The following is a 27628-nucleotide window of genomic DNA, read 5'->3' on the forward strand; positions in this document are numbered from 1 at the left end:
TGGACTGTTCCTGTTTGGAGGCAGTACTGGTCGGGGTATCATCTGCTCGGACAGCCTGGAATATTGTACCAGTTGTATGGTGGGTGGTTTGAGCTCCTGTTAGAGTCTGTTGTTTCCCATCAGAGTTGTCTAAAGTTATTTGCACACTTTGCCCTGTGGTAAAACCTAGAGGAAGCATCCTCTTATGCTCCATCGAGATGAACTTTGCCCAGATGTTATTGATATCACGAACATCCGTGTACGATACTCCAATGCCACATCGGTTTAGGAGTTGAGTGGCTTCCTTGCTGCCTGTTATCCTGTGAATGGTTAAACTCATAGCAACTCCTATTGGAGAATGCTCACCATTGACCAGTTTCTCCCAACTTTCAGCTATGGCTGAAATTTTCTTGGCTTCAACCCCAGAGGCAGTGGCATATCCAAATGTGTTTGTTGACCTCCTGGGATTGATTGACCAAGCAATGGCATTGTACATACAGTGGAGTGGTCTGTGACTATCAAGTAGAGTAAACAGTTCGTCTGGTTCTAACGGCCATTTTACAGCCTCCCTCTGTGAAAGTTTTCGACGAATTAGCCTAGCAAATGCCTTGGTCAGATGAGATTCACGAAGTCCATTTCCTTGTAATGTAGCCACAGAGTACGAAAGTGGATTGACCGCACTAGAGTGGACGACCAGCCGGTTTCCCAGCAAGTGAAACTCAATGGCATCTCCAAATCTCTCAGTCAGGCATTTTTTCAAAGTATAGGTTTTTGAAATCGGAGGGTCCCTAACGTCATATTCTTCACTCATCTCCTTTATATCATCAGTTAACTCTGTCAGAAAATAGGCATTCAGATCCTTGATGACCATGTGTTGGAACAGTTTGAAAAAGCTATCCATGACCTCTGAAACTAATCCATCCTCCTCTGCTGGAAGCTTCCGCTCATAAGTGTAAGTAAACTTATCATAGCAAGTCTTATGACAATACACATCCGCTGCAAAAACGTCATAGGACGCACCACTAAGAATTACATCAATTCTTTTTGCGGCAGCATGCAACTTGTCAGTTTCATCATTTATTTTCACATCCCTAGCTTGCAGGATTTTTGATACTGCATTTTTCTCAGAACATCGGCCGACACCACCACTAATGAAGGGTTTGCTGTCATCTGCTGTTTGCACATTGCAGATAAAACAAATTTTCTTCATTGAAAGGGACCCTCTACGTATCCTGTACGGGGGACTAGCAACATCTTCATTGGACTCATGCGAACAAGTTGTCCCTGAACTCGACGGCAGCAGTTTTTTGGACTGGGCTTCCTTTTGGGTGATTCCGTTTCAAAATGTGATTCTGCAGTTCTCATGAGCATAGACATCCTGGCCTGCGCTAGAAAGACACTGTGCAGAAGGCAGGAATTCAACATAGGGTGCCTGAGTACATAAACTCTGGTCAATTTTTACCCATCTTTCTGCCAGTGCTCGAATAGACTGCAATCCATCCTGAGTTAACTTTGAAGATGGGTCACCTTCGTCGATACGTTCATTACACAGACAACACAAATACAATTCATCACTCTCTAAACACAAAATTGGTGTAGATGCCATTGTGCAACAGTTTACACCTGTTCAAAAGCTGACATTGTCTTTATCTGTAGTCAAATGTGGATTCGCTGAATCTTCTCAGGAATCCTGGAATCTTTACTGCCTGTCCTGATGGTAAGGATTCTAAAATAAAAAGGAAGCTGAGGAAATATGATATGACCATGGAGAGAGGGAAATACATAAATCACTTGAAACCTTTTTATACAGTCAAAAATAGTAAATCCAAAGTGACTTAGACTGGTGATTTGATATTATTGGTTATACAATAAAAAGTTTGATAAAATTTGAAATTATGGGGGCTATCACATTGCGATGACGTCATTTCGACGTCAAGGAGACGTCACAGAATAGAAATAAAGGGTTATTCTGGTAGTTTAGTGACATGTTTCTATCTGTTGGTAATACATTTATGGGGTGTAAAATGCACCAGAAAAAAGTTTGCAGTACATTGAATTTCTGATATCAATCGGTCGACTATGACGTCATTTCAACGTCAAGGAGACGTCATAGAACAATTCCAATATGATATTTGTTTAGGTTGTCATCATGTTTCTGTCTGTTGGTAATACATTTATGGGGTGTAAAATGCACCACAAAAAAGTTTACTGTGCATTGAAATATCTGGGGCAGCCATATTGGATTTGCAGAAAAATTCAGGGTGGCCCAGAAGCTTATTTGAAAGAGTATGTTCCAAAGTACATAAATCAGCAGAGAAAACCTTGACTGGAAAAAGGGCAGTTTTTGCCTGGCAGAGACCTGTCTATCAGGGACAAAATTGTAGAATTGCACAAGGCTGGGATGGGCTACAGGACAATAGGCAAGCAGCTTGGTGAGAAGGCAACAACTGTTGGTGCAATTATTAGAAAATGGAAGAAGTTCAAGATAACAGTCAATCTCCCTCGGTCTGGGGCTCCTTGCAAGATCTCACCTCGTGGAGCCTCAATGATCATGAGAAAGGTGAGGGATCAGCCCAGAACTACACGGCAGGACCTGGTCAATGACCTGAAGAGAGCTGGGACCACAGTATCAAAGAAAACCATAAGTAACACACTACGCCGTCATGGATTAAAATCCTGCAGCGCACGCAAGGTCCCTCTGCTCGAGCCAGCGCATGTCCAGGCCTGTCTGAAGTTTGCCAATGACCATCTGGATGATCCAGAGGAGGCATGGGAGAAGGTCATGTGGTCTGATGAGACCAAAATAGAGCTTTTTGGTTTAAACTCCACTCGCCGTGTTTGGAGGAAGAAGAAGGATGAGTACAACCCCAAGAACACCATCCCAACCGTGAAGCATGGAGGTGGAAACATCATTCTTTGGGGATGCTTTTCTGCAAAGGGGACAGGACGACTGCACCGTATTGAGGGGAGGATGGATGGGGCCATGTATCACGAGACCTTGGCCAACAACCTCCTTCGCTCAACAAGAGCATTGAAGATGGGGCATGGCTGGGTCTTCCAGCATGACAATGACCTGAAACACACAGCCAGGGCAACTAAGGAGTGGCTCCGTAAGAAGCATCTCAAGGTCCTGGAGTGGCCTAGCCAGTCTCCAGACCTGAACCCAATAGAAAATCTTTGGAGGGAGCTGAAAGTCTGTGTTGCCCAGGGACAGCCCCGAAACCTGAAGGATCTGGAGAAGATCTGTATGGAGGAGTGGGCCAAAATCCCTGCTCCAGTCTGTGCAAACCTGGTTAAGAACTACAGGAAACGTGTGATCTCTGTAATTGCAAACAAAGGTTTCTGTACCAAATATTAAGTTCTGTTTTTCTGATCTATCAAATACTTATTTCATGCAATAAATGCAAATTAATTATTTAAAAATCATACAATGTGATTTTCAGGATTTTTGTTTTAGATTCCGTCTTTCACAGTTGAAGTGTACCTATGATAAAAATTACAGACCTCTACGTGCTTTGTAAGTCGGAAAACCTGCAAAATCGGCAGTGTATCAAATACTTGTTCTCCCCACTGTATATATAAAAATATTTTTCGGATTTTTTCAAAAATTTCAAAGTCCCGTTGCTAGGCAACGGTGGCATCCATAGCAACGGTGCTCAAAAGCATACAACTAGATCCTGGTATGAACCTACCAGTCAAGTTTCATCAAAATCGGTTGACTCCTCTGGCCTCCAGAGCTGTCCATTACATACATACAGACAGACAGAAAACCTGAGAATAACGGTAGTCTAGCGACCACCCAATAACGGTGGTCTTGCAACCACCCAACAAACAAACAAGAAAACAGGAAAAACTGAGCACCACTTCCTTCGGCGCCTGGTGATGATATCATGCATCGCCTGCATATGGAATTGGGGAGGAATGGTGTACAATCATGAGTATAAATTATTGTTAACTCCCGTCTGGAGGTCACTGTGTGTTTTGTTGGCTGCGAGTTGGAAGGCATTTTTCCATCGTGTGTTGAAGCACATTTTGGGTGGATTAAAACTAGTCAGCAAAAAAATAGGCCCGAGGCTCCATCAATCCTCACTGCTGTATGACCGAGACAGGTAATTCCTCCAGGTTGGCAAAGTGCACAGTAGTAAACTCTAGTTGGTTGATGTAGAGAGAAAAGCAACATCTTTCACCAAGACATCAGCTACTATGAAGGTAAGGTTGACAAATCAAGACCTGAAATGCCATACGTATGGCTTCCTCCGATGCACTCGGCCTGCATAGCACGGCCAGGCCAATAACATACTCTCTGAAATCAATGGTTCCATTTCGGTTCTGCAAAACAAATGAGAAGAACAAGTCTTATTATGCCTCCATTCATAAATCTCAACAGTCGTCGTAATTATCTGACTGATAAAGTTACCATTAAAGCTCCTGCCGACCCATCACACGGCTTTGTTTAGCCTACCCGGTCAAAGAGTGAAAATAGTTCATGAAGAGGCTGGGAAATGGGCAATTGCAGGTGAGCTGCAAATTGATCTATGGTGAAGCAGCCTCCTTTGCAACCCCTTGCCACATCTGCAAACTTCTCAATGTTCATCTGGAGATCCTCCAAACATAAGCTGTAACCATGGGAACAAAAGGAGCCATAAATCTACGAGGTATGCTTAATCGAGACAGGTTTTTCCTCAGCATGGCTACCTCTCAGAACATGCAAAGAAAGCACCTGCACATGGTACAGGGATTTTACCACAATAGAGTGAGTGCTCTTTGCTGTGACCAAGGCTCTTGGATCACTCTCCATGACACAATTCAACATGGTGCGAACACTGTCGGCATAACCCGTCAGGACAATGAAGCACAGGACCTGCAGTGACTGCAGCTTGTCCTCAGCTCAGTCTTTTGTCACCTCTCAAGCTTTTTTTTGTATTCAATGTCGAGGCTCGAACGGGAGCTAACAGACAGAACGTATAACAAGGGGAGCAGGAGACAATAGGGGCGGGAGAGGGAAGGAAAAAACAGTGGGGAACAGACATGAGGAGACCTGTGGAAGGGAGAGGGATGGGGTGGGGTACACAGGGTAAACAAGATGGACACTACAGGGACTTTCAGGTCCTTACACTACAGGGACTTTCAGGAAGGAAAGCAGGGAATTTGAAGGAGGTGGGTTTGGGTGGATTAACGGGAGTAGAAAAGATGGTGATTTTGGGTGGAGGAAGATAAGAGATGGTGGTGAACATTGTCCCAGAAGGTCAGAGGGTGGGGAAAGTAAGGGGGTGGGAGGGCTCAAATCTGGCTGAAATGCAGATGCATTCAGGATGTGGATTCCAATCTTATGGAAGCTGAGCTTGTTTCAGGGGAATTACCATAATCACTCATGGATTGCCTGTAAGAACCCAACTGGTTCATTAATGGCCTTCAGGGAGGGAGTAAGCTGCCATTCACACCTGGAATGAATACACTTGCAATTTTATCACCTTTTCACACTGATGCTGGCTCGCAGCTATTACCCCTATTTTCCTTCACCCCCATCCCCCCCCGCCCCCCCGCGCCTCCCCCGAAGGTGCACGAAGGTTACGTATTCACCACTGTCTATTTTTCTGTGAACAAGAATTCTCAAAAGGTTATGGACGGATTCAGACGAAACTTGGTGGACAGATTGGGTGTGTGATAAGGATGAATCGATTTGATTTTACTGAAGATCCGAATCTGGATCCAGATACTAAAATTTTAAAAGTTTTTTATTTATTCATATGCAGCCTGTGTCTGCTTGGCTGAATCATTCTCTGGGGGCGTGGCTGAGCCAATGATAAAATGCAGTGCCCCCTGTTACCAGTCAGCTGGTACTCATATTGCCAACCTTGGAAGGATGACAGGCTGAGTCACCCACCTGATGTTAATTCAACAAGTCTCAAACTAAAGACCCTAAGATATTAAGCCAGCTACCTTCACTATTAAGCCAACAACAGGTCTATTTTTAAAGTAATTCCTCACTATTGAGTGATAGGGTCAAAAGCGATACACTATGATAGGGTATCTCAAAAAGTTATGGATGGATTCGGCCAAAACTCGGTGGATATGTTGGGTGTGTGACAAGGAAGTATTAAATTGATTTTGGTGAAAATCCAGATCTGGATACGACAATGTTTAATTTTCAGCGAAGCGAAAAGCGGGATTAAGAGATCGGTCCCGTACGTGTGTACGTATGTGTCTGCATTGTATTATTCCCTTTTCTCTGGAACTGCTTGGGGGGATTGACACAAAATTTCCACCATCGGTGCGACGACTCATGTTGAATGTTTTCATGATAATTAAGACATCATATGTCACGTGGTGTGGCAGCCATGTTGGAAAAAAGGAAAACCGTTGGACCTCTGTATCTCCGAAACCACAAATTGGAAAAAATTGAAGCTTGGAACATGTCAAGTACTCTCCATGTGAAACAAGAATGATTTTTATTTTTGGATGATGTCAGAGGTGCTTTCATTACAACGTCATAATTGCATATGTGTAACGTGACATCCGATCAGTATGAAAATTTTTGAGGGTCATCTCGGGATAAGTGATCAACAGAAATTTTTTTAATGATGTCATCGGTCACGTGGTTCAGCAGCCATATAAAACAAAACCTTCAAAAATCTTTTCCGAAACAGCTGAACAGATCGAGGAGAAACTTCACAGGTATGACCGCCGATCCATGAGGAACAAAAAGTTCCCCATCTATGACATCATAAGTCACATGATTTGGCAGCCATATTGGATTTACCCCAAAGACCTTTAAAAATCGTCTTCTCCAAAACAGCTGGATAGACAGATAGAGAGAAAACTTCACACACATTTTCCCTAAGCCTTGGGGATACCAGGATGTTCATGAAAAATTGATATTACATGGTTTGGCAGCCATATTGGATTAAAGGAAAATTCTCTCTCTTAAACCGCTGCATCAATGGGCGTAAAACTTCAAAATTATAATCTAGTAGTGATGGGAAATATATGTTTTAAACTTAAACATGATTAGACGCATGGCCTGGCAGCCAGAATTATTTGATTTTTTGGATCTGCATTCTCTTGATTTTGTTTTTTTGAATAAGGTTCACTTGGCTGTGCCTGGATAGGTTTGAGGGTAGAGGAGGAGCAGTTTAAACCCGAGTCCTATATCTTTTGAATAAGACTCACTTGGGTACACCTGGATGGGTTTGAGGTTGAGCAGTAGCAGCTGAAACCCGAGTCCGATCCAGGTTTCTTCTGAGGACTTCATCTTTGCCTTTTGCTTATTTGGGTTCCTTCTGACGACTCCAATGCAGTACCTATTTTATTTGGTCTTCCATTTGATTTGCATTTAATTTATTTTAATTACAACTTTGCCACCAGAAGAGATGGCTCGCACAAAGTCCTTGTCAAGACTACGGAGTAAGAATTCTCTGAATACTATCTAGTTTTTTTAAAAGTGATTCTTCACCTTGAGAGATGGGGACAAAAACGATATGTAGCATGATTTGTCAAAACCCATCGACAACTTTTTGAAATAACTTGGTCGATGAGTTGGTGGGTGACAAGAATAAGCCGATAATAATTTGGTTCAGGTCCCAATCCAGATCCGTCCCAACAGTGGGATACAAAACGTAAATCGTCTGCCTGGCGGAGGTATGCGCTCTACCGAGTGCCCGTTAAACTTACAGGCTGTCTTCTGGCTTGTGATTTAATGGAGTAGGTCATAGGTCACTGAATACTGTAGCAGCATTTCAAGGATCAGATAAATCTTGTCTGCATCACAATAAAAGGTGCATTTTCATGGTTTTGTGAGGCCATGGCATTTTATCATCACTGTGTTCTCGAATAATAATTCTGACAAGATAAACTTCCATAGGTTATTGCATCCCTCTCTTCTCTCTTGGGCTTCAAGTGGACAGTGCATCACCATCTCATGTCATCCACCATCCCTACTCTCATTAACCTCCCATAACTGAATCCTCTTACTTTCTGGTTGCTGTGTTTCCTCCATCCCTCTGTTCAACCAACTGTTGCTTCACAACCCCATTGTCGGTTTGTTGATTTTCGAGTGACTTTGTTGTCAGTGTCATCTCTCTCGTCCATGCAACTTGTTCTTGATTATAACAAATTCCCAAAATAACATTTTGTCATTATAACCGTTTTTATGGATTAGTACACGTCAACCATCGATTGTGGAAGTAATGGTTGTTTCTTCTGCACAGATATTACAACCCTGAGAAGGGAATGTTTGACTGATGAAAAACCATAAAACCAAGAGAAGAGTGTGCGGAGTGTCCTCTTCCTTTTCTCATTTGCACCAAGTCTCGTCTTGTGTGTCTCCTGCTGTGAGTCTCATCCCATTGTCCTCGTCTCGTCCCATGGTGCTCCTCCCTTCCCATGGTACTTGCTTTGTGATTCTCCTGCTACTCACTACTGGATTTATGGGTGGCCAGGTGGGGCCATGGCCCCAGAGCCCCCCACATTTAAGGGCCTCCCACAATTTCGATGACATTTTGAAAATCCCTTGAAAATGTGCTTCTTAAGTTTTATTGTCGGTGAATGAAGATTGTAAACTCTTTGCAAGGATATCTTTTCAAAATTGTCTGTCATTGTGAGGGTCCTTTTCAAGCTTTGGCTTTTTCAAGCCGTTTCTTCCACGGTCCACAGAACAGTATCATATCCGAGTTCGCTGCCGCGAAGTCGCGCAGGAAGGTTGTCCATTGATTAAGGCACCGTGTGTATGTTCATTGATGTGGATTACACTGCCGTACATTTGCGGTCGCTGGAAGTCTGCTATTAATCACCATTTCGGATTTCTCTTGCCCAGAGGGTTTTTAGAAGTTAGAAGATTTTTAGTCGAAGTTCGTAGTATGATTAATGACAGTGCGTTATTTTCTTATATTAGTCCATCTCTATCTCTTACTCTTGTAGCAACAGCATTTTTGTGATTTGATTTTAGAATGAGCTCAGAGATAAGTCATCAGCTCATAGATAAGTCACCAGCCATACCAATAACAATCCGTCCATATTGTCATATTGTCAGATTTAATTGTAATTTGTGAACATATACGCCAAATCATTCCTCATCAGGATCTGCCAAATCTATAGATACAAGTTCAGTTGTTGATGAAAAAGCAGTTATGATTTAAGTTGTTGATTAATCTCCAAATTTTGGGGCCCCCACAATCATTGTGTCCACGGCCCCCCACATGGTAAATCCAGCCCTGCTGCTACTAAACTCTTCCCATGCTACTTGCTTTGTGTTTCTCCTGCTGCTACTCCTTTCCCATGGTGCTCGTCTTGTGGTTCTCCTGCTGCTACTACCTTCCCATGATACTTGTTTTGTGTTTCTCCTGCTGCTAATCTCTTCCCTTGGTACTTGTTTTGTGTTTCTCCCGTGACTAGTCTCTTCCCTTGGTACTTGTTTTGTGTTTCTCCCGTGACTAGTCTCTTCCCATGGTACTTGTCTTGTGTTTCCCCTGCTGCTACTCCCTTCCCATGGTGCTCCTCTTGTGGTTCTCCTGTGACTAGTCTCTTCCCATGGTACTTCCGTTGTGTTTCACCTGCTGCTAGCCTCTTCCCATGGTACTTGATTTGTGTTTTTCCAGCTCTGAGTCTCTTCCTATGGTACGTGTTTTGTGTTTCTCCTGCTGCGAGTCTCTTCCCATGATACTTATTTTGTGTTTGTCTTGCTGCGAGTCTCTTTCCATGGTACTTGTTTTGTGTATCTCCTGCTGCTAGTTTCTTCCCATGGTACGTGATTTGTATTTGTCCTGCTGTTAGTCCCTTCCCATAGTTCTTGGCTAGTGTTTTTCCTGCTGCGAGTCTATTCCTATGGTACGTGTTTTGTGTTTCTCCTGCTGTGAATCTCTTCCCATGGTACTTGTTTTGTGTTTCTCCTGCTGTGAGTCTCTTCCCATGGTAAGTGTTTTGTGTTTCTCCTGCTGTGAGTCTCTTCCCATGGTACTTGTTTTGTGTTTCTCCTGCTGTGAGTCTCTTCCCATGGTACTTGTTTTGTGTTTCTCCTGCTGTGAGTCTCTTCCCATGGTACGTGTTTTGTGTTTCTCCTGCTGTGAGTCTCTTCCCATGGTACGTGTTTTGTGTTTCTCCTGCTGTGAGTCTATTCCTTGTCCCATCCCATATTTTTCTCTCACATGTAAGAGAGTTGTTCCTCTCCTGAATTGTGCCCGTAATTAAACCGTTATGCACGGAAAAACAGTCAATTATAGTTTGTTTAATATCTTGTTTAAAGTCATGCTTGTTAGCACTCAGTGTCGTTTATCTTGCAAAATGATTATGTCTGTTTACTACTGAAAATCAACAATGTTTTCAGGGTTGCCTTGAAAAGGATGTCTGAGATCGAGAATGCACTGATCATCTTTGACAATGAGAACGATGCATATTGATCATCTTTGAGAAAAGGAATGATGTATATGAATAATCTTTTACAATGAGAACGATGTATATGATGTATATTGATGATCAATCTGACGTATAGTGATCATCTTTGAGAGTGGATGTGTTTTATCCTTCTCCTCCATGGGCAGAGAAAAGGGACGGACAGGGGTGGTTGAGGAGACAAAGGGGGTTTATCTGTGGGACATGTGCTAGCTACATCTGCATCATTACCCCAAATATTCTCTTGTCGGTTCTAATCCTGCTACCCTCTGCTCTTCTTCATTGCGTACGACCCCTTACAAATTTAACCCCACCAAAAAAACACACACCATCAACCACACAACACCGCTTGACGAGACCCCAACGAACAGCACTCCGTACACATACACACAATCACCCATCAATGGTCAAACTACCGAAAAGTCCTGCCAACATCCCCATACCCCTCTATCTCCATAACATCCAGGTACCTATCTAATTCTTATTAAAACTTATCTACTGTTTCTGCTGCCACTACCTTTCCAGGGAGACCATTCCATGTATTAACTACTCTCTGAGTAAAAGTCCCCTACCTTACTACCGTCTTAACTCTCCTCTTCTTTACTCTCAGGCGATGGCCCCTGGTCCTGTCACTGTCTACTGTGTTGAACAACTAATCTGCATGTATTTTATCTCTACCCTTCATTATCTTAAACATCTCCATCATATCTCCTCGTAAGCACCTTCTTTCAAGTGAATAAAGCCCCATCTCCTTCAGCCGCTCCTCATAGCTGAGTCAAGCTCGGCCCGGAATCAATCTCGTAGCCCGACGCTGAACCCTCTCCATGACATCTATGTCCTTCTGGAACTGTTGTGACCAAAACTACACAAAATATTCTCGATGTGGCCCTCACTAAATCCCTATACAATGTTAACACCTCCTCTTTTGATTTATAAATGATCCCACTCCAAATACAACCAAAAACCTTATTTGCTCTACCTATATCTGCCTGGCACTGTGTTGCCTGCTTACCTCCCATATCTATTACCACCCCTAAATCCTTCTCCTGTGTGAAATGATCCAAAATTACCCCTTACATCCTGTAATCTCTATTTTCAATGTTATTTCCCATCCCCAACACCTTACACTTGCTCAGATTAAACTACATCTGCCAATATTTTGCCCAATCTGTGCAAGTATCAATGCTTTCCTGAATCTGATCACCACTCCCTCTGCTATCCACCTTACCTCCAAGCTTTGTGTCATCTGCAAATTTGGAAAGCGTACTCTTCACCCCACTACAAAAATCGTTGATGTAAATAATGAATAGTAATGGTCCGAGTACTGATCCCTGAGGTACCCCGCTACTTACATACTCCCACTCACAGCCACTCTGCTTCCTATCACTAAACCAGTTTACAATCTAATTAGCTACCTGACCAGCCACTCCACAAGCCCTCACTCTGGCTAACAAACCTCCGATGTGGCACCTTATCAAATGCCTTCCCAAAGTCTAGATATACAATGTCCACTGCCTTTCCCTCATCCACCCAATCAGACACTACTTCATAAAACTCTGAAATATTTGTTAAACAGGAACTACCTTTGGTAAACCCATGCTGACTACCTTTAGTTTGTATTTATTTAAATGTTACCACTATGGTGATCCGTGATAATCATAGCGACATGGCGATCGGCGATAGCGATGGATACCGGTCTGTGTCAATTACAAATACTGATCTCGCTTTAAAAACAATCATTCTCAATACAAACTGAAGTTGGAAGTAAAATAACCGTTCTCATCATGGGGGAAAAAAATCCCCATGTGGGAATTCTTTGTGAAAAATTACCATGTGTTATTGATGTGTCCATCATATATGAATACATACAGACCATTGGACAATTGTGTATTTTTGGAAACTGCTTAAAGTGTATACATATACATATATATATATATATATATATATATATATATATATATATCGGTATCGAAAAAAATCGATACAACAGAGCCAAATATCAATACTTATTTTAACCATATTTTTACATGTTTGTCAATAATTATTTTTGAAAAATGCCTAAATTTGCTTTTTGTGAACATATCACTCCCAAAAGATGTGTAATAGAGTTGGTTCAATCAAATTGGGGCAGACTTTTTCTGAGCTTAGTTATGCTGACTTGCCGACGTAGAGCATTACAGTGTCACCATTTGGTTCTGCAGCGGCCATTTAGCTATTTTCGAATTTCCCACTTGTATTGAACCCAACGGTCGTTGCATCCGCAATTTGTAAACCCCATCTCTTTCTGAAAATGAGACAAAAATCAAAATCAAAAAGCTGAACCTGAAGGCATTTGGTGAAGTCCAGAAGAAATGTGTGAAAGGCACAAACAAGGAAATAGTTCTGAAGGTTGACAGGTTGTTTGTCACCATAATATCCGTTGCATAGAACCGAAAGCTTGACATGCATGATGTGTTTTGTTACCCTCTTGGGCCGTTACCATGGTCGCTGGTAAATGTTGACAGAACTCTTAAGAAAAGCAACAAAGCTGCGCTTGCCAAAAATTTGGAAAGTACTGTATGGTGGACCCTGCAGAAGATGTTCCTGAACCATGTACAACACTCATTGGTGCTCAGGCTCTCATGCAGAAGCTGCATGGAGAAAATCGTACCTTTGAAGAGCTCTCTGATCATATCTTTGTCATCCCTGCATGCTGCTCAGGGAAGTGATCGTGTTCATGTGATCTTCAATGTCTTCAGGGATCAGTCCATCAAATATGCTGAACATGTGAGCCGAGGATCACAGGAAGGTGCCACATTCAACAGAATAAGACCTGGTCACAAGATTTAAAAAAAACAAAAACATGGAGACGCTTGCTGGTGTGCAGTGAAACAAAAAAAAAGCTCACCAAGTTCCTGGCAAAATCGTGGCAAGAAAAAAAACCAAAAGGGAGAAGCTCAGTGACCACATAATGTTCATCACATGTGAAGAGAAATGCTTTCAAGCTTACCAGGGAGAAGTGCGAGGAGGTCCAGGCTCTCAGATCCAGCCACGAGGAAGCTGACACTCGCCTGTTTCTACATGCACAACATACTGCTGCAGAGAATTATCAGGCCATTGTTTTGGTGGCAGATGACACCGATGTTTTCATCATCTGTCTCAGTGTAAGCAGTGTCATCAAGTGTAAAGTTTGACATCACACAAATCTCTGCAGTATTGGGGCATGAAGTGTGCTCTGTACTGCCAGGGCTTCATGCATGGACTGGTTGTGACACCATCAGTGCTCTTGATAATGAAGAAAAAAAAATGAAAGGTTGCAAAAATTGTGCGGGAGAATCAGAAATGCCGAGATGTGTTTGTCTCTCTGAGCATCGTAGAACCTTCCACAAGACGTTTTCAACCAAATACAAGAGTTGACACGTCAGCTTTACTCAAAAAACACGAAGATGTGCGGTGGAAACGATCTGTGCTGTAATAATGTTCTGTGAAAGAAAGGGTGATGTTGAATCTGGACAGTAACTGCCATGCACGGACACACTGCTGCAGCACACACTTCGTCCAAATTACCAAGCTGCTATCTGGAGGCACAGCCGTGAATGCTTTCCAGACATCTCCAAGACATCAGTTGGCCATGCCTGTGTATTAACCAGTGATGGAGAACTAATAATTCAGTTGATGACTGGCTTGCCAGCTCCAGATGTCGTGCTAAGTCTAATCTCATGCAAGTGTGCACAGAGTCGTCGCCAGTTGGACTGTTCTTGCATGATCAACGGTCTAAAGTGCATCGCTGCATGTAAACTGCAGAGTTGCTCCAACATGGCACAAGAAGAAGATAATGATGATGACAATGATGATATTGAACAGGACTCAGATGATTGTGGCAGTGATTGTGATAATGAAGATGATTAACGTCAAAACATGTGTAAACACATTAGCAATTTTTAGCAGTGTATGTTACATCGACACAGGTAGGCTACACATTTGTTCAGATTTCATTCAGCATGGAGCTTAGGTTTGAAGAGGACGAGATATAGCCATTGAGTAGAACATATAACTTTGCCTATTTCCCGACCATTTCATAGACATTGCACAAGCTGGTTTTGGTTGAGAGCAAAGCACAGCATACAGGAGGGCATCTTTCCAGTTTTGCAGGCCCCAGATCAGGTTAGACCAGGTTTTGTTTTGAAATTCAAATTACCTATAGCTGCAGTACAAATTAATGATGGAAACAAGTACAGGTAGAACTAGAAGGGCACTCGGACGAACGCGTACCTCCGCCGCGTAATGCCTGATCCACGAGAACATATCGGGCCCAATACGTTTTTGAAATATCATGCTATACAGAATGATATCGCTTTTGGCCCAATCTATCAATGGTGAAGAATCACTTTAAAAATTAAATAATTATCATGTCCAGATCCAGATTCAGATCTTCACTAAAATCGAATCAATTCGTCCTTGTCACACATCCAACCTGTCCACCGCATTTCATCCAAATCCGTCCACAACTTCTTGAGATATCATGCACACAGAGAGACAACCAGAAAGAGGTTAAAACATAACCTTCCTTCACCTTCGGTGGAAGAGGTAAAAATTATCAGACCCGGATCCCGATTTGGATCTTAACCGAAGTTGAATCAATTCTTCCTTGTCGCACATGTCAAACAAGTTTCGGCCAAATCAGTCCATAAACTTTTGAGATATCGTGCTACATATCATTTTTAGCCCGATTGTATCTCTCAATATTGAAGAATCACTTTTAAAATTCCAGTAGTCGGATCCGAATTCGGATATTCACCGAAATCTAATCAGTTCATCCTTGTCACACACCCAGGTCAGGTCAGGTATGGGAGCATGTGCCAGAACAGCGCGTCGCTGCGTCCACTTTCCACCGGTACTCCAGGGGCCTCCATCTGGCCATCCCCCATGCACATGCCAGGCCCATCCCCATCTCCTTGAGATGCCGGTCAACCTGCTGCAACCACGAGGCACGTGGTCGGCCAATTGGCCTCCTCCACTCACGAGACTCCCTCGCTGAGAGAATCTGGTGAGCAGGATCAGCGTCAGGAAAACGAGCCACATGTCCATACAGCCGCAACTGACGCTCACGGACTATGCAGGTAACAAATCTCATCCGAGTCTCTCTCAGCAACCGCTCGTTGGACACAAAATACAACCAGTGATAACCAAGGATTCTCCGAAGAGACCTGGTACCAAAGGAATTAAGTCTCCATCTCAGATCCTTCGTCAGAGTCCAAGTCTCGCATCCATAGAGCAAGTCTGGAAGCACCAAGGACCTGAAGACTCGGACTTTCGTCGTCCCGCACAGGTACCGGCAGCGCCACACCCCATGATCCAGTGAATCCATGACTCCCCAGGCCCAACACAGACGTCTATTGTCCTCTGACTCACAGCCAGCAGAGACATGAATATTAGAGAACATTGTACTTTACGGTAATTCTACATATCGACGGTCCCCTGTGCCAGTGCGCATGCGCAGCCTGAGCCGGAGCCAGGGATGTTGTGGGTGTTTCAACCTGTTCAATACTTGTTTGATTATTGTCGTTCCACGCTAATAAAGTGGTCGAACAAATTGAACTCTGTTCTTATTTATAATCAAACAACTTGATGCAGTCGAGTAAAGATCGTCGGTGCTGAGGAGGACGCGACTGGGTGAAAACGGACCACGAGAACGTCGACAGTGAGTTTGGATTTCTCGGGTTCTGTACCCAATCTTCGCCCCCAGGACACTGTACACACGTGTGCATCACCGAAAATAGAACGTTTACTCCAGAATAACTGTTCCTATGGCGCCGGTGGAAGCAGAGTGCCCGATCGAGGGTTGTGACTATGTGGCTACACACGCAGAGGCGGCAGTGGTGGCGGCCATGTTGAGTATACACGCCACTGTGCACGTCGCGGCCCCCAGGGCGGCGAGCTCGAATGCCAAGATGGAGAAACTCAAGCGTCCCTCCATAGCACTGGCCGGAACGGGCGAGGCCTGGTCGTACTTCATAACCCGCTGGGGCGAATACAAAACAGGTACTAAGCTTGTCGGACCCGACATAGTCACGCAGCTACTGGAGTGCTGTGAGGAGGAGCTGAGAAAGGACCTCACTCGCGCGGCGGGTCGGAGCCTCGTGGGCAGCGATGAAGAAGACGTCCTCACCGCCATGAAGGCGCTCGCCGTCCGGACGGAGAACACGATGGTAGCTCGAGTGGCCCTGTCTAACATGCGGCAGGGACACGAGGAGCCCGTCCGGTCGTTCCACGCCCGCATCAAGGGGCAGGCGGACACGTGCAAGTATGAAATGAAGTGCACCAAGGCGGGGTGCGATCAGGTCAACGACTTCACGGAAGAGATATTGCGCAACGTGGTTGCCCGTGGCATCGCGGACCAAGCAATACAACTTGACCTACTCGGTGAGAAGAACCAGGACATGCCATTAAAGGACATGATAGAGTATATCGAGGCCAAAGAGTCTGGAAAACGCTCGGCATCGCGCCTGCTTGACACTCAGAGCACGGACGCGATCAGTAGTTCGTATCGGCGGGGAAAGCGACAGGACGTCCGCGCCAGAGTAGGAGCCAGGCCGGAAAACCAGAAGGCCAAGCCCGAAGGAGTATGCATCTACTGCGGCGAGGTGGGCCACGGCAAAACGCCTCAATGGCGCGCCAGACGCGCCGAGTGCCCCGGATACGGTAAAAAGTGCCGGAAGTGTGACCGCCAGAATCACCTCGACAAGGCGTGCCTGGGCGGCCGATCGGCAAGACCCCCATCTAAGGAGACCGACGGGATGTACGACCAGCAGGCGGCAGCCTTCGTCGAGCTATGCACGGTCACCATGGCCAGCACAGAGGACGAAATGCGCGCGCTTCCCCTCGCTCACCACCTGTACGATGATATGTGCGATAAGTGGATGAAACGCATATCCGACCCGCAGCCATACGTCAACCTCACTCTCACCAACAAGCGCGAGGATTACAAAGTGCTGGGTTTTAACCTCCTGAAACACACCCGCGCGGTAACCCTACCTGCTATGGCAGACACAGGGTGCCAGAGCTGCCTGATCAGCATTAAAGTCGTCCAACAAATGGGCCTGAGTACCGAGGACCTCATACCTGTATCCATGACCATGAAGGCCGCAAACAACAAAGGAATTCGTATCCTCGGAGCCGTGGTAGTCAGATTCGCCGGTAACAGTGACGACGCTCGGAGATTGGAGACGCGCCAAATCGCGTACGTGACGGACTCTTCAGACCGCATATTCCTCTCCCGCGTGGCCTGCATGGACCTGGGAATGATCTCGGACAGATTCCCGACACTCGGAGAGGTGAATCTGACGACCTCGGAATTGTGCGACTGCCCGCGACGCGCGGAGCCGCCGACCAAGCCGACCGCACTCCCCATGCCAGCGACCGAGGCCAACAGAGATGCACTACAGTCACATTTACTCAGGATGTATGCTCAGAGCACATTCAACACGTGCCCACACCAGCCACTACCGAGAATGACCGGCCCGCCACTACGTCTTATGCTCAGTGAGAACGCGACACCGGTTGCCCATCACACTCCCATCTCCGTGGCCATACATTGGCAAGATGAGGTAAAAACAGGCCTCGACCAGGACGTTCGGCTCGGCGTGTTGGAGGAAGTACCCGTCGGCACGCCGGTGACATGGTGTCACCGCATGGTAATTTGCGCGAAAAAGAATGGCAAGCCGCGACGCACCGTCGACTTTCAGGCCTTGAACAAGCATGCGTTCCGCGAGACCCACCACACCCAATCCCCGTTCCACCAGGCGAGACACGTACCTAACGGGAAGCGCAAGACAGTATTCGACACATGGAACGGTTACCATAGCGTCCGCCTACACGAGGACGACCGCCACAAGACGACCTTCATCACTCCATGGGGGCGCTACCGGTACCTATCTGCCCCACAAGGGTATATGGCATCGGGGGACGGTTACTCACGACGATACGATGAGATCGTCGCGGACATTGGTAACAAGACCAAGTGCGTAGATGACACGCTACTATGGTCAGACACGATTGAGGGGAGCTACTTCCAGGCGGTCCAATGGCTGGATATATGCGGCCGGAATGGAATCATCCTCAACCCGGAGAAGTTTGTCTTCAGCGCACCCACGGTGGACTTCGCGGGCTTCACCATCACCATGACCGACGTGCGACCGTGCAGCCGCTACCTGGAAGCAATCAATGATTTCCCACAACCGCGTAACATCACCGACGTCAGATCGTGGTTCGGGCTTGTCAACCAGGTGGCGTACGCCTTTAGTATGGCCGAACGAATGCAGCCATTCCGGAAGCTCCTGAAAAGTGGAGAACGCTTCCAGTGGTCCATGGAGTTAGAGGACATATTCCGCGAGTCGAAAGACGTGATCGTACAAGAAATCGAACACGGTGTCCGCATATTTGACAAAACTAAGCCAACATGCATCGCCACGGACTGGTCGAAGGAGGGAATCGGATTCTGGTTGCTTCAAAAGCACTGCCGATGCGTGCCAGTTAGACCATTCTGCTGCACTGATGGATGGAAAATAACCCTGGTCGGCAGCAGATTTACACACGCGGCAGAATCCAGATACGCGCCCATAGAGGGCGAGGCTCTCGCAGTTGCGGACGCCTTGGACAAGGCGCGCTACTTCGTACTGGGCTGCGAGAACCTGATCGTTGCGGTAGACCACAAACCACTGCTGAAACTCCTTTCGGACAGAGCACTTGACGACATACCCAACCCCCGCCTCAGGAACCTCAAGGAGAAGACCTTGTGTTATCGCTTCCGCATCATACATATCCCGGGCATGAAGAACAAGGCGGCAGATGCCATGTCGCGCAGGCCAGTTGGCACCACGCGACCTCCACTCATGAACCTTCCAGATGACAATGCCACCATAGCGACCCACCTCCAACCAAGCACGCACACCGACGTCCTGTCCCTCCTACGCCAAACTGAGCTGGAGTATGACGACGACGTCGAGGAGGACAACCTGGCATGGTGTGCCGCGGGCCTCGAATCATTGCGATCAGTAACATGGGATCGCGTCAAGGAAGCCACCAGCAGCGATGGCGATATGCACATATTGGAGGGAATGACAATGAACGGCATCCCCGACTCAAAAATCGAGATGCCAGAGACAATTCGCGACTATCACCAGTACCGCGAGAACATTACATCGACAGATGGAGTGATCCTATACAAGGACCGAGTAGTCATACCACCCTCACTCCGCGGTGATGTGCTGAGCGCCCTACACGCTGCCCATCAGGGCGTATCAATGATGACCGCCCGCGCAGAATCCTCTGTATTCTGGCCAGGCATGTCGGCCGACATCAGCGCCACTCGGAAAAACTGCGAACACTGCCACCGGATGGCACCATCACAGCCTGGAGCGCCACCAACTCCACCTATTCCGGTCGTTTACCCCTTTCAGGCAGTGTGCTCGGACTTCTTTGTACACAGGGGTGCACACTACCTTGTGACAGTGGACCGATACTCGAACTGGCCGATCATCTCAAAGTCGACGGGTGGCGCCGCCGGACTCATAAACCACTTACGTCGCGCCTTAGTGACGTACGGGACACCAGAAGAGCTCGCGTCGGATGGGGGACCGGAGTTCACCTCCACCGAGACCAGGTCATTCCTGCACAGATGGGGCGTACACCACCGCTTGTCATCGGTGGCCTTCCCTCACAGCAACTGTCGCGCGGAGATTGGAGTTAAGACAATGAAACGACTTATCACGGACAACACCAACCCGCAGGGAGAACTTGACACTGACGCTGTGCAGAGAGCGATACTACAATATCGTAACACGCCTGACCCTGACACGAAGATCTCCCCGGCAATGTGTGTCTTCGGCCGCCCGATACGCGATTTCAACCCAATTATCCCCGGGAAGTACAGACCGCACGACACTTGGCATGAGACCCTGAAAGCGAGGGAGGAGGCCCTCCGCAAACGTCATATCCGCACAGCCGACACCTGGGCAGAACACACCAAACGCCTTCCGCCACTTGCTGTAGGGGACCAAGTCCGCGTACAGAACCAGACAGGATTCCACCCAAAAAAATGGGACAAGACAGGCAGTATCGTGGAGGTACGCCAACACGACCAATACGTGATCAAGATCGACGGCTCGGGCAGAGTCACACTTCGGAACAGGAAATTCCTGCGCAAGTTTAGCCCAGTTCGCAATGACCAGCTGCCACCCCGGTCTATCTATGATGATCTAGCAACCCGCATCACTGTACCTGCACCCGTTGAAACACCGCAACTGCCTGACCTCGATAGCGAACCCGTGACATCTGCGACGCCATCGGGGCCCACGCCAGCACTGACGTCAGTATGCACACCCCGGCGCAAGACGACACCCGTTTCAGACACGCCAGCAGCACCAGGACGAGGCACACCGAGGCGCGCGATCCTTCATACGCCACCATCGGCCTCTGAAACCCCGAGAGCCCCATCCCCACTGGGGCCCGATGTGACACCACCAGCACCAGCAATAGGTCAACGCCGATCCACCAGAGCGACCAGCGTGCCTGCCTGGCACAAGGACTACTCCATGGAATAGTCACACGATGGGCGATATAAACTTTTGTTCATTTATTAAACTTAATATTTTCTCAGACTTTATCTATTAACATAATAAAGACTCGGAGGGAGATAGAGAACATTGTACTTTACGGTAATTCTACATATCGACGGTTCCCTGTGCCAGTGCGCATGCGCAGCCTGACCCGGAGCCAGGGATGTTGTGGGTGTTTCAACCTGTTCAATACTTGTTTGATTATTGTCGTTCCACGCTAATAAAGTGGTCAAACAAATTGAACTCTGTTCTTATTTAAATATCACTGCCAAGATGAGTGAATCTCTCCACGACCTCAACATCCTCACCACAAACAGACACAGACAGGTCAGCAACATCCCAGATGTCATTGAAAGCCTGGATATTAGTTTTGACCCAAGAAACCAGTAATCCCAGCGGCTCTGACTCCTCATTCAGCACCTCGAGGGTCTCCAAAAGGATATCTAAAGTCTCCACAAAGATGACTGCATCATCTGCGAAATCAAGGTCCGAGATCTTGACATTCCCAAACGATGCACCGTAGCTTGATCTCTCTGACATCCTCCCGAGAATCCAGTCCATACAAGTGCTGAAAAGTGTGGGAGCCAGTACACACCCCTGACGAACTCAGTAACAACTGGAAATAAGTCAGAGATGGTACCACCACACTTCACAGCACTCTCAGTACCAGAGTAGAGTTCCGACATCATATCGATCAGTTTTGGTGGCACCCCACGAACACCACGAATCCTCCAGAGGGCATCCTGATTCACTGAATCGAACGCTTTACAGAGATCAACATAGGCTGCAAGCAGCCCCTGCCGAAACTCTCGTCTGCGTTCGGTGAGGACACGAAGAGCAAGGATACGGTCAATCGTTGACCTCTTTGGTGTAAAGCCTGACTGCTCTGGACGCTGGTGCTCAACCAGGTGGTGGAAAACCCGATCAAGAATTACCCGAGCAAATACCTTGCCTGGCACTGAGAGCAGCGTCACCCCTCGGTAGTTGTTGCAGTCTTGGCGATCACCCTTCCCTTTCCAGAGAGGGACAACAAGGCCCCTCTTCCAATCAGTTGGGATGATGCATGTGTTCCAGGCAGAGCACAAAACTGCATGCAACGACACGAGTGCAGCATTTCCACCAGCCTTGAGAAGTTCAGCATGGATGCCACAGTTCCCTGGAGCTTTACCCCGTTTCAACCGGTTCACCGCAGCCCGTGTTTCCACAAGCGAAGGTGGACCAGAGTTGATTCGAGGGTCAGCAACAGGGATTGTAACACCCTTGACGTCCAACTCGACAGCTGGGGGATCAGCCTGGTACAACCGCTCAAAGTAACCGGCCCAGCGGGCCTTCACTTCAGACTCCTCTGTCAAGAGCCTACCACTCTGCTCTGACTGCAGTGCTCCGAGGGATGGGCTTGGATGAACGCAATGCACACATTCCCCTGTAAGTGAGACGAGAATCACCTGTCCACAGGTGATGCTCTACCCCCTCACAGATTCCTCGCACATAGGCCTCCTTCTCCACCCTTAACGCACGTACAGTTTTACGCCTCAGCTCCCTGAACAGCTCAGCTCTGCCATTCAGCCTGGCCCTGCGACTCTGGTCAATGGTACCCAGTGTCCCTTGAGAGACAAAATTCTTCTTTGCCCTGCGGTGACTTCCAAGACATTCACCGGCAACATCAAGGACGGTGGTCTTGAAGGCACTCCACAACTCTTCAGGACCCCCCAAAGCACCCACAACCCCCAAATGTCCACTCAGCCTGTTCGCAAACTCCTCTGCAGCTACCCTCTCATCCTTGAGCTTGCCAACATCCAGCCTCGGCTGGGATGGTACCGTTCTCCCGGATTTAAGGTGCAGCTTTAGTGTTGCTACAACAAGCCGGTGGTCAGTATTGAGGAACTGAGCACTCCGGTAGACCCTGCAGTTCTGGATTATCCTCCAACGACCATCAACAAGGACATGGTCAATCTCCTTTGCCACACTGTCAGCGTTGGAATACCAAGTCCAGCGATGAGCTTGTGGGCACTGAAACCATGAACCAGCCACCCTAAGTCCATGACTTCTTGCAAAGTCAAGGAACTTAGTGCTGTTCTGGTTCATAGTTCCTGACCCATGGGGACCAACATACATCTCATAACCATCCCTATCAGTTCCAGTCGATGCATTGAAATCCCCCAAGACTAGAAGTGTATCTCGTCTGGGGCACTGATCAACCACAGACTCGAGCGTGGCGCATGTGTAACCACCCACCATTATCTCACCGCAATCCGGTCTCCGAACCTCAGAGAGAGCTGCAATACCGATGTCCAAACTCTTGAGCTCAGATGATAACAGGGACAGGTGATCATCCTCTCTTTGGGAAAGGACATTCCAGGCACCCACCCGAAGGGACCGCCTCAGGTTAACCCAAGGAGACCGCAGTCTGGTGGACGACACCTCAGCACCACTCCGACACACTCTCCCGCAATCTGACCCGGGAATGTTACCCCGTGGTTTCCCTCCTAGCAACAAAGATTGGGGGTCCCGAAGGCTTTGCCCCAATCCCGTCATCCGGAGAACTGCCCTGCGAAGGGAGGCTGCACAGAGGGTACTCCCATGGAGTGGGTTTTCAGATTTCTTTGCGTTTGTGTGTTTTGCGGAATGAAGGGTTTTACGGTGGCCGGAGTGCAAATCCTGCCACCAACCTCCGAATAAAAAGAAACCCATCTGCAGGAGGACGTCCGCAGACATATTTGGCCATTATATATGGATGACCGTTGACTCACAAGGAGTTCCTCCGCCCTTTGACAGGTTTTGTTTTTAATCCTACTGGGTGTCCATATCCAAACACCCTCCTCACCAAAAAACCTGGTGGGGGAGACGGTTTAGTCGCCGACAACCCGACCATGGAACAGGTTAGTACAGGTTTACATGTTACCTGTAGCAGGTCACAGATCTAACCTGGCCTGACAATGTTGGACACCCAACCTGTCTACAAAATTTCATCCAGATCCATGTACAACTTTTTGAGATATCCTGCACACAGACAAACAAACAAACAAAGAAGACGTCGTGCAGAGCACTATTCTTGCATAATCCATAAAACAAATTTGATCTCAAAAATAATTGGTGATTGAATTTAAAGACCAAATATGCAACTCCTCTTCAAATTTCAAGTGAATTGGATGAAAAGTGACAATTTGAGAAATTCGGCCCATGTTGACCTTTGGACTAATATAATTGCCAAGTTGAATTCAGTGACCTAATATGCAAATCCTCTTCAAATTTCAAGTCAATGAGATGAAAATTGAGGATTTTAGAAATACCTCCTAAGTTGTTGACCTTGGACCTAAGTTGACCTTTTGGTCGGTGTTGACCTCAAAAATAATTGGCCACTTTAATTTGGTGACCAGAAATATAAATCCTCTTCAAATTTCAAGTCAATCGGATGAAAATTCAGGATTTTAGAAACACCACTGAAGTAGAAATATCGATGTCAGGTCAGGCCAGATAAGGTCTGTGACTTGCTACAGGTACCATGTAAACCTGTACTAACCTGTTCCATGGTCGGGTTGTCGGCGACTAAACCGTCTCCCCCACCAGGTTTTTTGGTGAGGAGGGTGTTTGGATATGGACACCCAGCAGGATTAAAAACAAAACCTGTCAAAGGGCGGAGGAGCTCCTTGTGAGCCAACGGCCATCCATATCTAGTGCCCAACTGTGTCTGCGGACGTCCTCCTGCAGTTGGGTTACTTCATATTAGGAGGTTGGTGGCAGGATTTGCACTCCGACCACCGTGAAACCCTTCATTCCAGAAAACACAAAAACGCAAACAAATCTGAAAACCCACTCCGTGGGAGTGGATAAACCCACTTTCTGCCCTTCGCAGGGCAGCTCACCGGATGATGGGATTGGGGAAAAGCGTTCGGGACACCAAATCTTTGATGATAGGAGGGAAACCACGGGGTAACATCCCTGGGTCAGATTGCGGCAGAGTGTGTCGGAATGGTGCTGAGGTGTCGTCCACCAGACGGCGGTCTCCTTGGGTTAACCTGAGGCGGTCCCTTCGGGTGGGTGCCTGGAATGTCCTATCCCTAAGAGAGGATGATCACCTGTCTCTGTTATCATCTGAGCTCAAGCGTTTGGACATCGGGATTGCAGATCTCTCTTAGGTTTCTAGACCGGATTGCGGCGAGATCATGGTGGGTGGTTACACCTACTATTGGTCTGGTCGCTCTGATGGTTACCATACCCAAGGAGTTGCTGTAGCTGTGTCCAATATGCTGACTCCAATGATAATTGAGGTAACACCGGTAAACGAGCATATTATGAGACGAAGGATTTGTCACTCCTTGGGTGTCGTTTCCCTGGTGTCTGTAATGCTTTGACTGAGGCGAGTGATCTCACCTTGAAGGATGCATTCTACGCCACGCTCGATTCTGTGGTTGATCAGTGCCCCAGGCGAGATACACTTCTAGTCTTGGGAGATTTCACTGCATCGACTGGAACTGATAGGGATGGTTACGAGACATGTCTTGGTCCCCATGGGTCTGGAACTGTAAACCTGAAGAGCACCAAGTTCCTTGACTTTGGAAGAAGTCATGGACTTAGGGTAGCCGGTTCGTGGCTTCAGCGCCCACAAGCTCATCGCTGGACTTGGTATTCCAACGTTGGCGGTGTGGCAAAGGAGATTGACCATGTCCTCGTTGACGTTCACTGGAGGATGATTCAGAACTGCAGGGTCTACCAGAGTGCTCAGTCCCTCAATACTGACCACCAGCTTGTTATAATAACTCTGAAGTTGCACCTTAAATCCAGGAGAATGGTACCATCCCAGGTTTGGCTGGATGTTGGCATGCTCAAGGATGAGGGGGTAGCTGAGGAGTTTGCGAACAAGCTGAATGGAGATTTGGGGGGTCTGGGTGCTTTGGCAGGTCCTGAAGAGTTGTGGAGTGCCTTCAAGACCACCGTCCTTGATGTTGCCGGTGTATGTCTTGGAACTCACCGTAGGGCAAAGAAGAATTTTGTCTCTCAAGGGACACTGTATACCATTGACCAGAGTCGCAGGGCCAGGCTGAATGGCAGAGTTGAGCTGTTCATGGAGCTGAGGCTAAAAACTGTACGTACGCTAAGGGTGGACAAGGAGGCCTATGTGCGAGGATTCTGTGAGGGGGTAGAGCATCACCTGTGGTCAAGTGATTCTCGTCCTGCTTACAGGGGAATTCACGCATTGCGTTCATCCAAGCTCATCCCTCGTTGTACTGCAGTGAGAGCAGAGGGTGGTAGGCTCTTGACAGAGGAGTCCGAAGTGAAGGCCCGCTGGGCCGGTTACTTTGAGCGGTTGTACCAGGCTGATCCACCAGCTGTCGAGTTGGACGTCAGGAGTGTTTCAATCCCTGTTGCTGACTCTCCAATCAACTGTGGTCCACCTTTGCTTGGAGAAACATTGAATTCGGTGAACCGGTTGAAATAAGTAAAGCTCCTAGGATCTGTGGCATCCATGATTTGTGGCATCCTTCTCAAAGCTGGTGGAAATGCTGCACTCATGTCATTGCATGCAGTTCTATGCTCTGCCTGGAACGCATGCATCATCCCAACTGACTGGAAGAGGGGCCTTGTTGTCCCTCTCTGGAAAGGGAAGGGTGATAGCCAAGACTGCAACAACTACAGAGGGGTGACGCTGCTCTCAGTGCCGTGGCAAGGTCTTTGCTTGGATAATTTGTTACCTGCATAGTCCGTGAGTGTCAGCTGCGGCTGTATGGACATGTGGCTCATTTTCCTGATGCTGATCCTGCTCACCAGATTCTTTCAGCGAGGGAGTCTCGTGAGTGGAGGAGGTCAATGGGCCAACCACGTGCCTCGTGGTTGATCGGCATCTCAAGGAGATGGGGATGGGCCAGGCATCTGCCTGGGGGATAGAAAGACGGAGGCCCCTGGAGAACCGGCAGAAAGTGGATGCAGCAACGCGCTGCTCTGGCGCATGCTCCCATACCTGACCTGACCTAAGTTGTTGACCATTGGCCTTTGTTGACCTTTTGACCGCAAAAATATCGGCTTTTAACTTCTGACAAACTCTCCCATGTGGTGAAGTTTCGTGAAGATCGGTTTAAAATTGCGACCTGTTGGTGACCAACAGACAAACAGACAGACAGACAGAACAATATCGACTAACCAATATACTTGAAAAAGCTTCGATTTTGCAAGTAACAAAGACAGAGAGGGGTGAAAACACAACCTCCTTCACCTTCGATGGTGGACGTAATAATGTGTAGATCTTCATAAAAAATAAAAAAAATGAAATTGTTCATTTATATGACAACCCCTTGAACCTCAGCGGTCATTTTACCAGCCACTATTCAAACCTCCATATATCCGAGCTGCCGGATTTTTTTTTCTGCAGGGAGCCCAGGGTGGAGGAGCCAAAAGTCCAAGGAGCTCAGGGTTCAAAGGGTTAAACATAACTATAAAGCAATTGTTATCATAATAGACAAACAATTCAAAAAAAAATTGGCATTTTTACAGATATGTCTTCATATATTTTTGACAAATATGGATCAAAATGGTCTAAATGAGAACTGGCAAACTCAGAACTTCGTGCTGAACAACTTTACTTACTAACTTATTCAGATCTAAAAACTAGAATGTACCATAGAGCCATAGTTTTGATTTACATGAATTATGATTGAAAATGGCAGCCATTTTTAAAC

At 47.0% G+C, this 27628-nt stretch overlaps 3 protein-coding genes across 3 annotated transcripts in view; all 3 read right to left on the bottom strand.

Annotated features, from left to right (window-relative positions):
- Positions 1-4194, bottom strand: part of LOC147012461 (uncharacterized) — a 16138-nt gene extending 11944 nt beyond the window's left edge. The window contains exon 1 of the mRNA XM_085857955.1: positions 28-4194. Within this exon, the coding sequence (XP_085714081.1) occupies positions 28-1189 (1162 nt within the window). The 5' untranslated portion in view covers positions 1190-4194. The remainder of the gene's footprint in view (positions 1-27) is intronic.
- LOC147012459 (sodium-dependent noradrenaline transporter-like) overlaps positions 1-4583 on the bottom strand; it is a 71404-nt gene extending 66821 nt beyond the window's left edge. Inside the window, exons 1-2 of the mRNA XM_085856723.1 lie at positions 4442-4583; positions 4210-4308 (exon numbers count right to left, since the gene is read on the bottom strand). Of these exons, the coding sequence (XP_085712849.1) occupies positions 4210-4255 (46 nt within the window). The 5' untranslated portion in view covers positions 4256-4308; positions 4442-4583. The remainder of the gene's footprint in view (positions 1-4209; positions 4309-4441) is intronic.
- Positions 4461-27628, bottom strand: part of LOC147012462 (lysophosphatidylcholine acyltransferase 2-like) — a 64535-nt gene continuing 41367 nt past the window's right edge. Inside the window, exon 11 of the mRNA XM_085856724.1 lies at positions 4461-4595. The gene's annotated coding sequence lies outside the window, so the exon portion shown is untranslated. The remainder of the gene's footprint in view (positions 4596-27628) is intronic.

The sequence above is a fragment of the Eptatretus burgeri genome, chromosome 15, assembly GCF_056783735.1.
Source record: "Eptatretus burgeri isolate ZD-2024b chromosome 15, Ebu_testis_v1, whole genome shotgun sequence".
In the NCBI taxonomy this organism is placed as follows: Eukaryota; Metazoa; Chordata; class Myxini; order Myxiniformes; family Myxinidae; genus Eptatretus; species Eptatretus burgeri.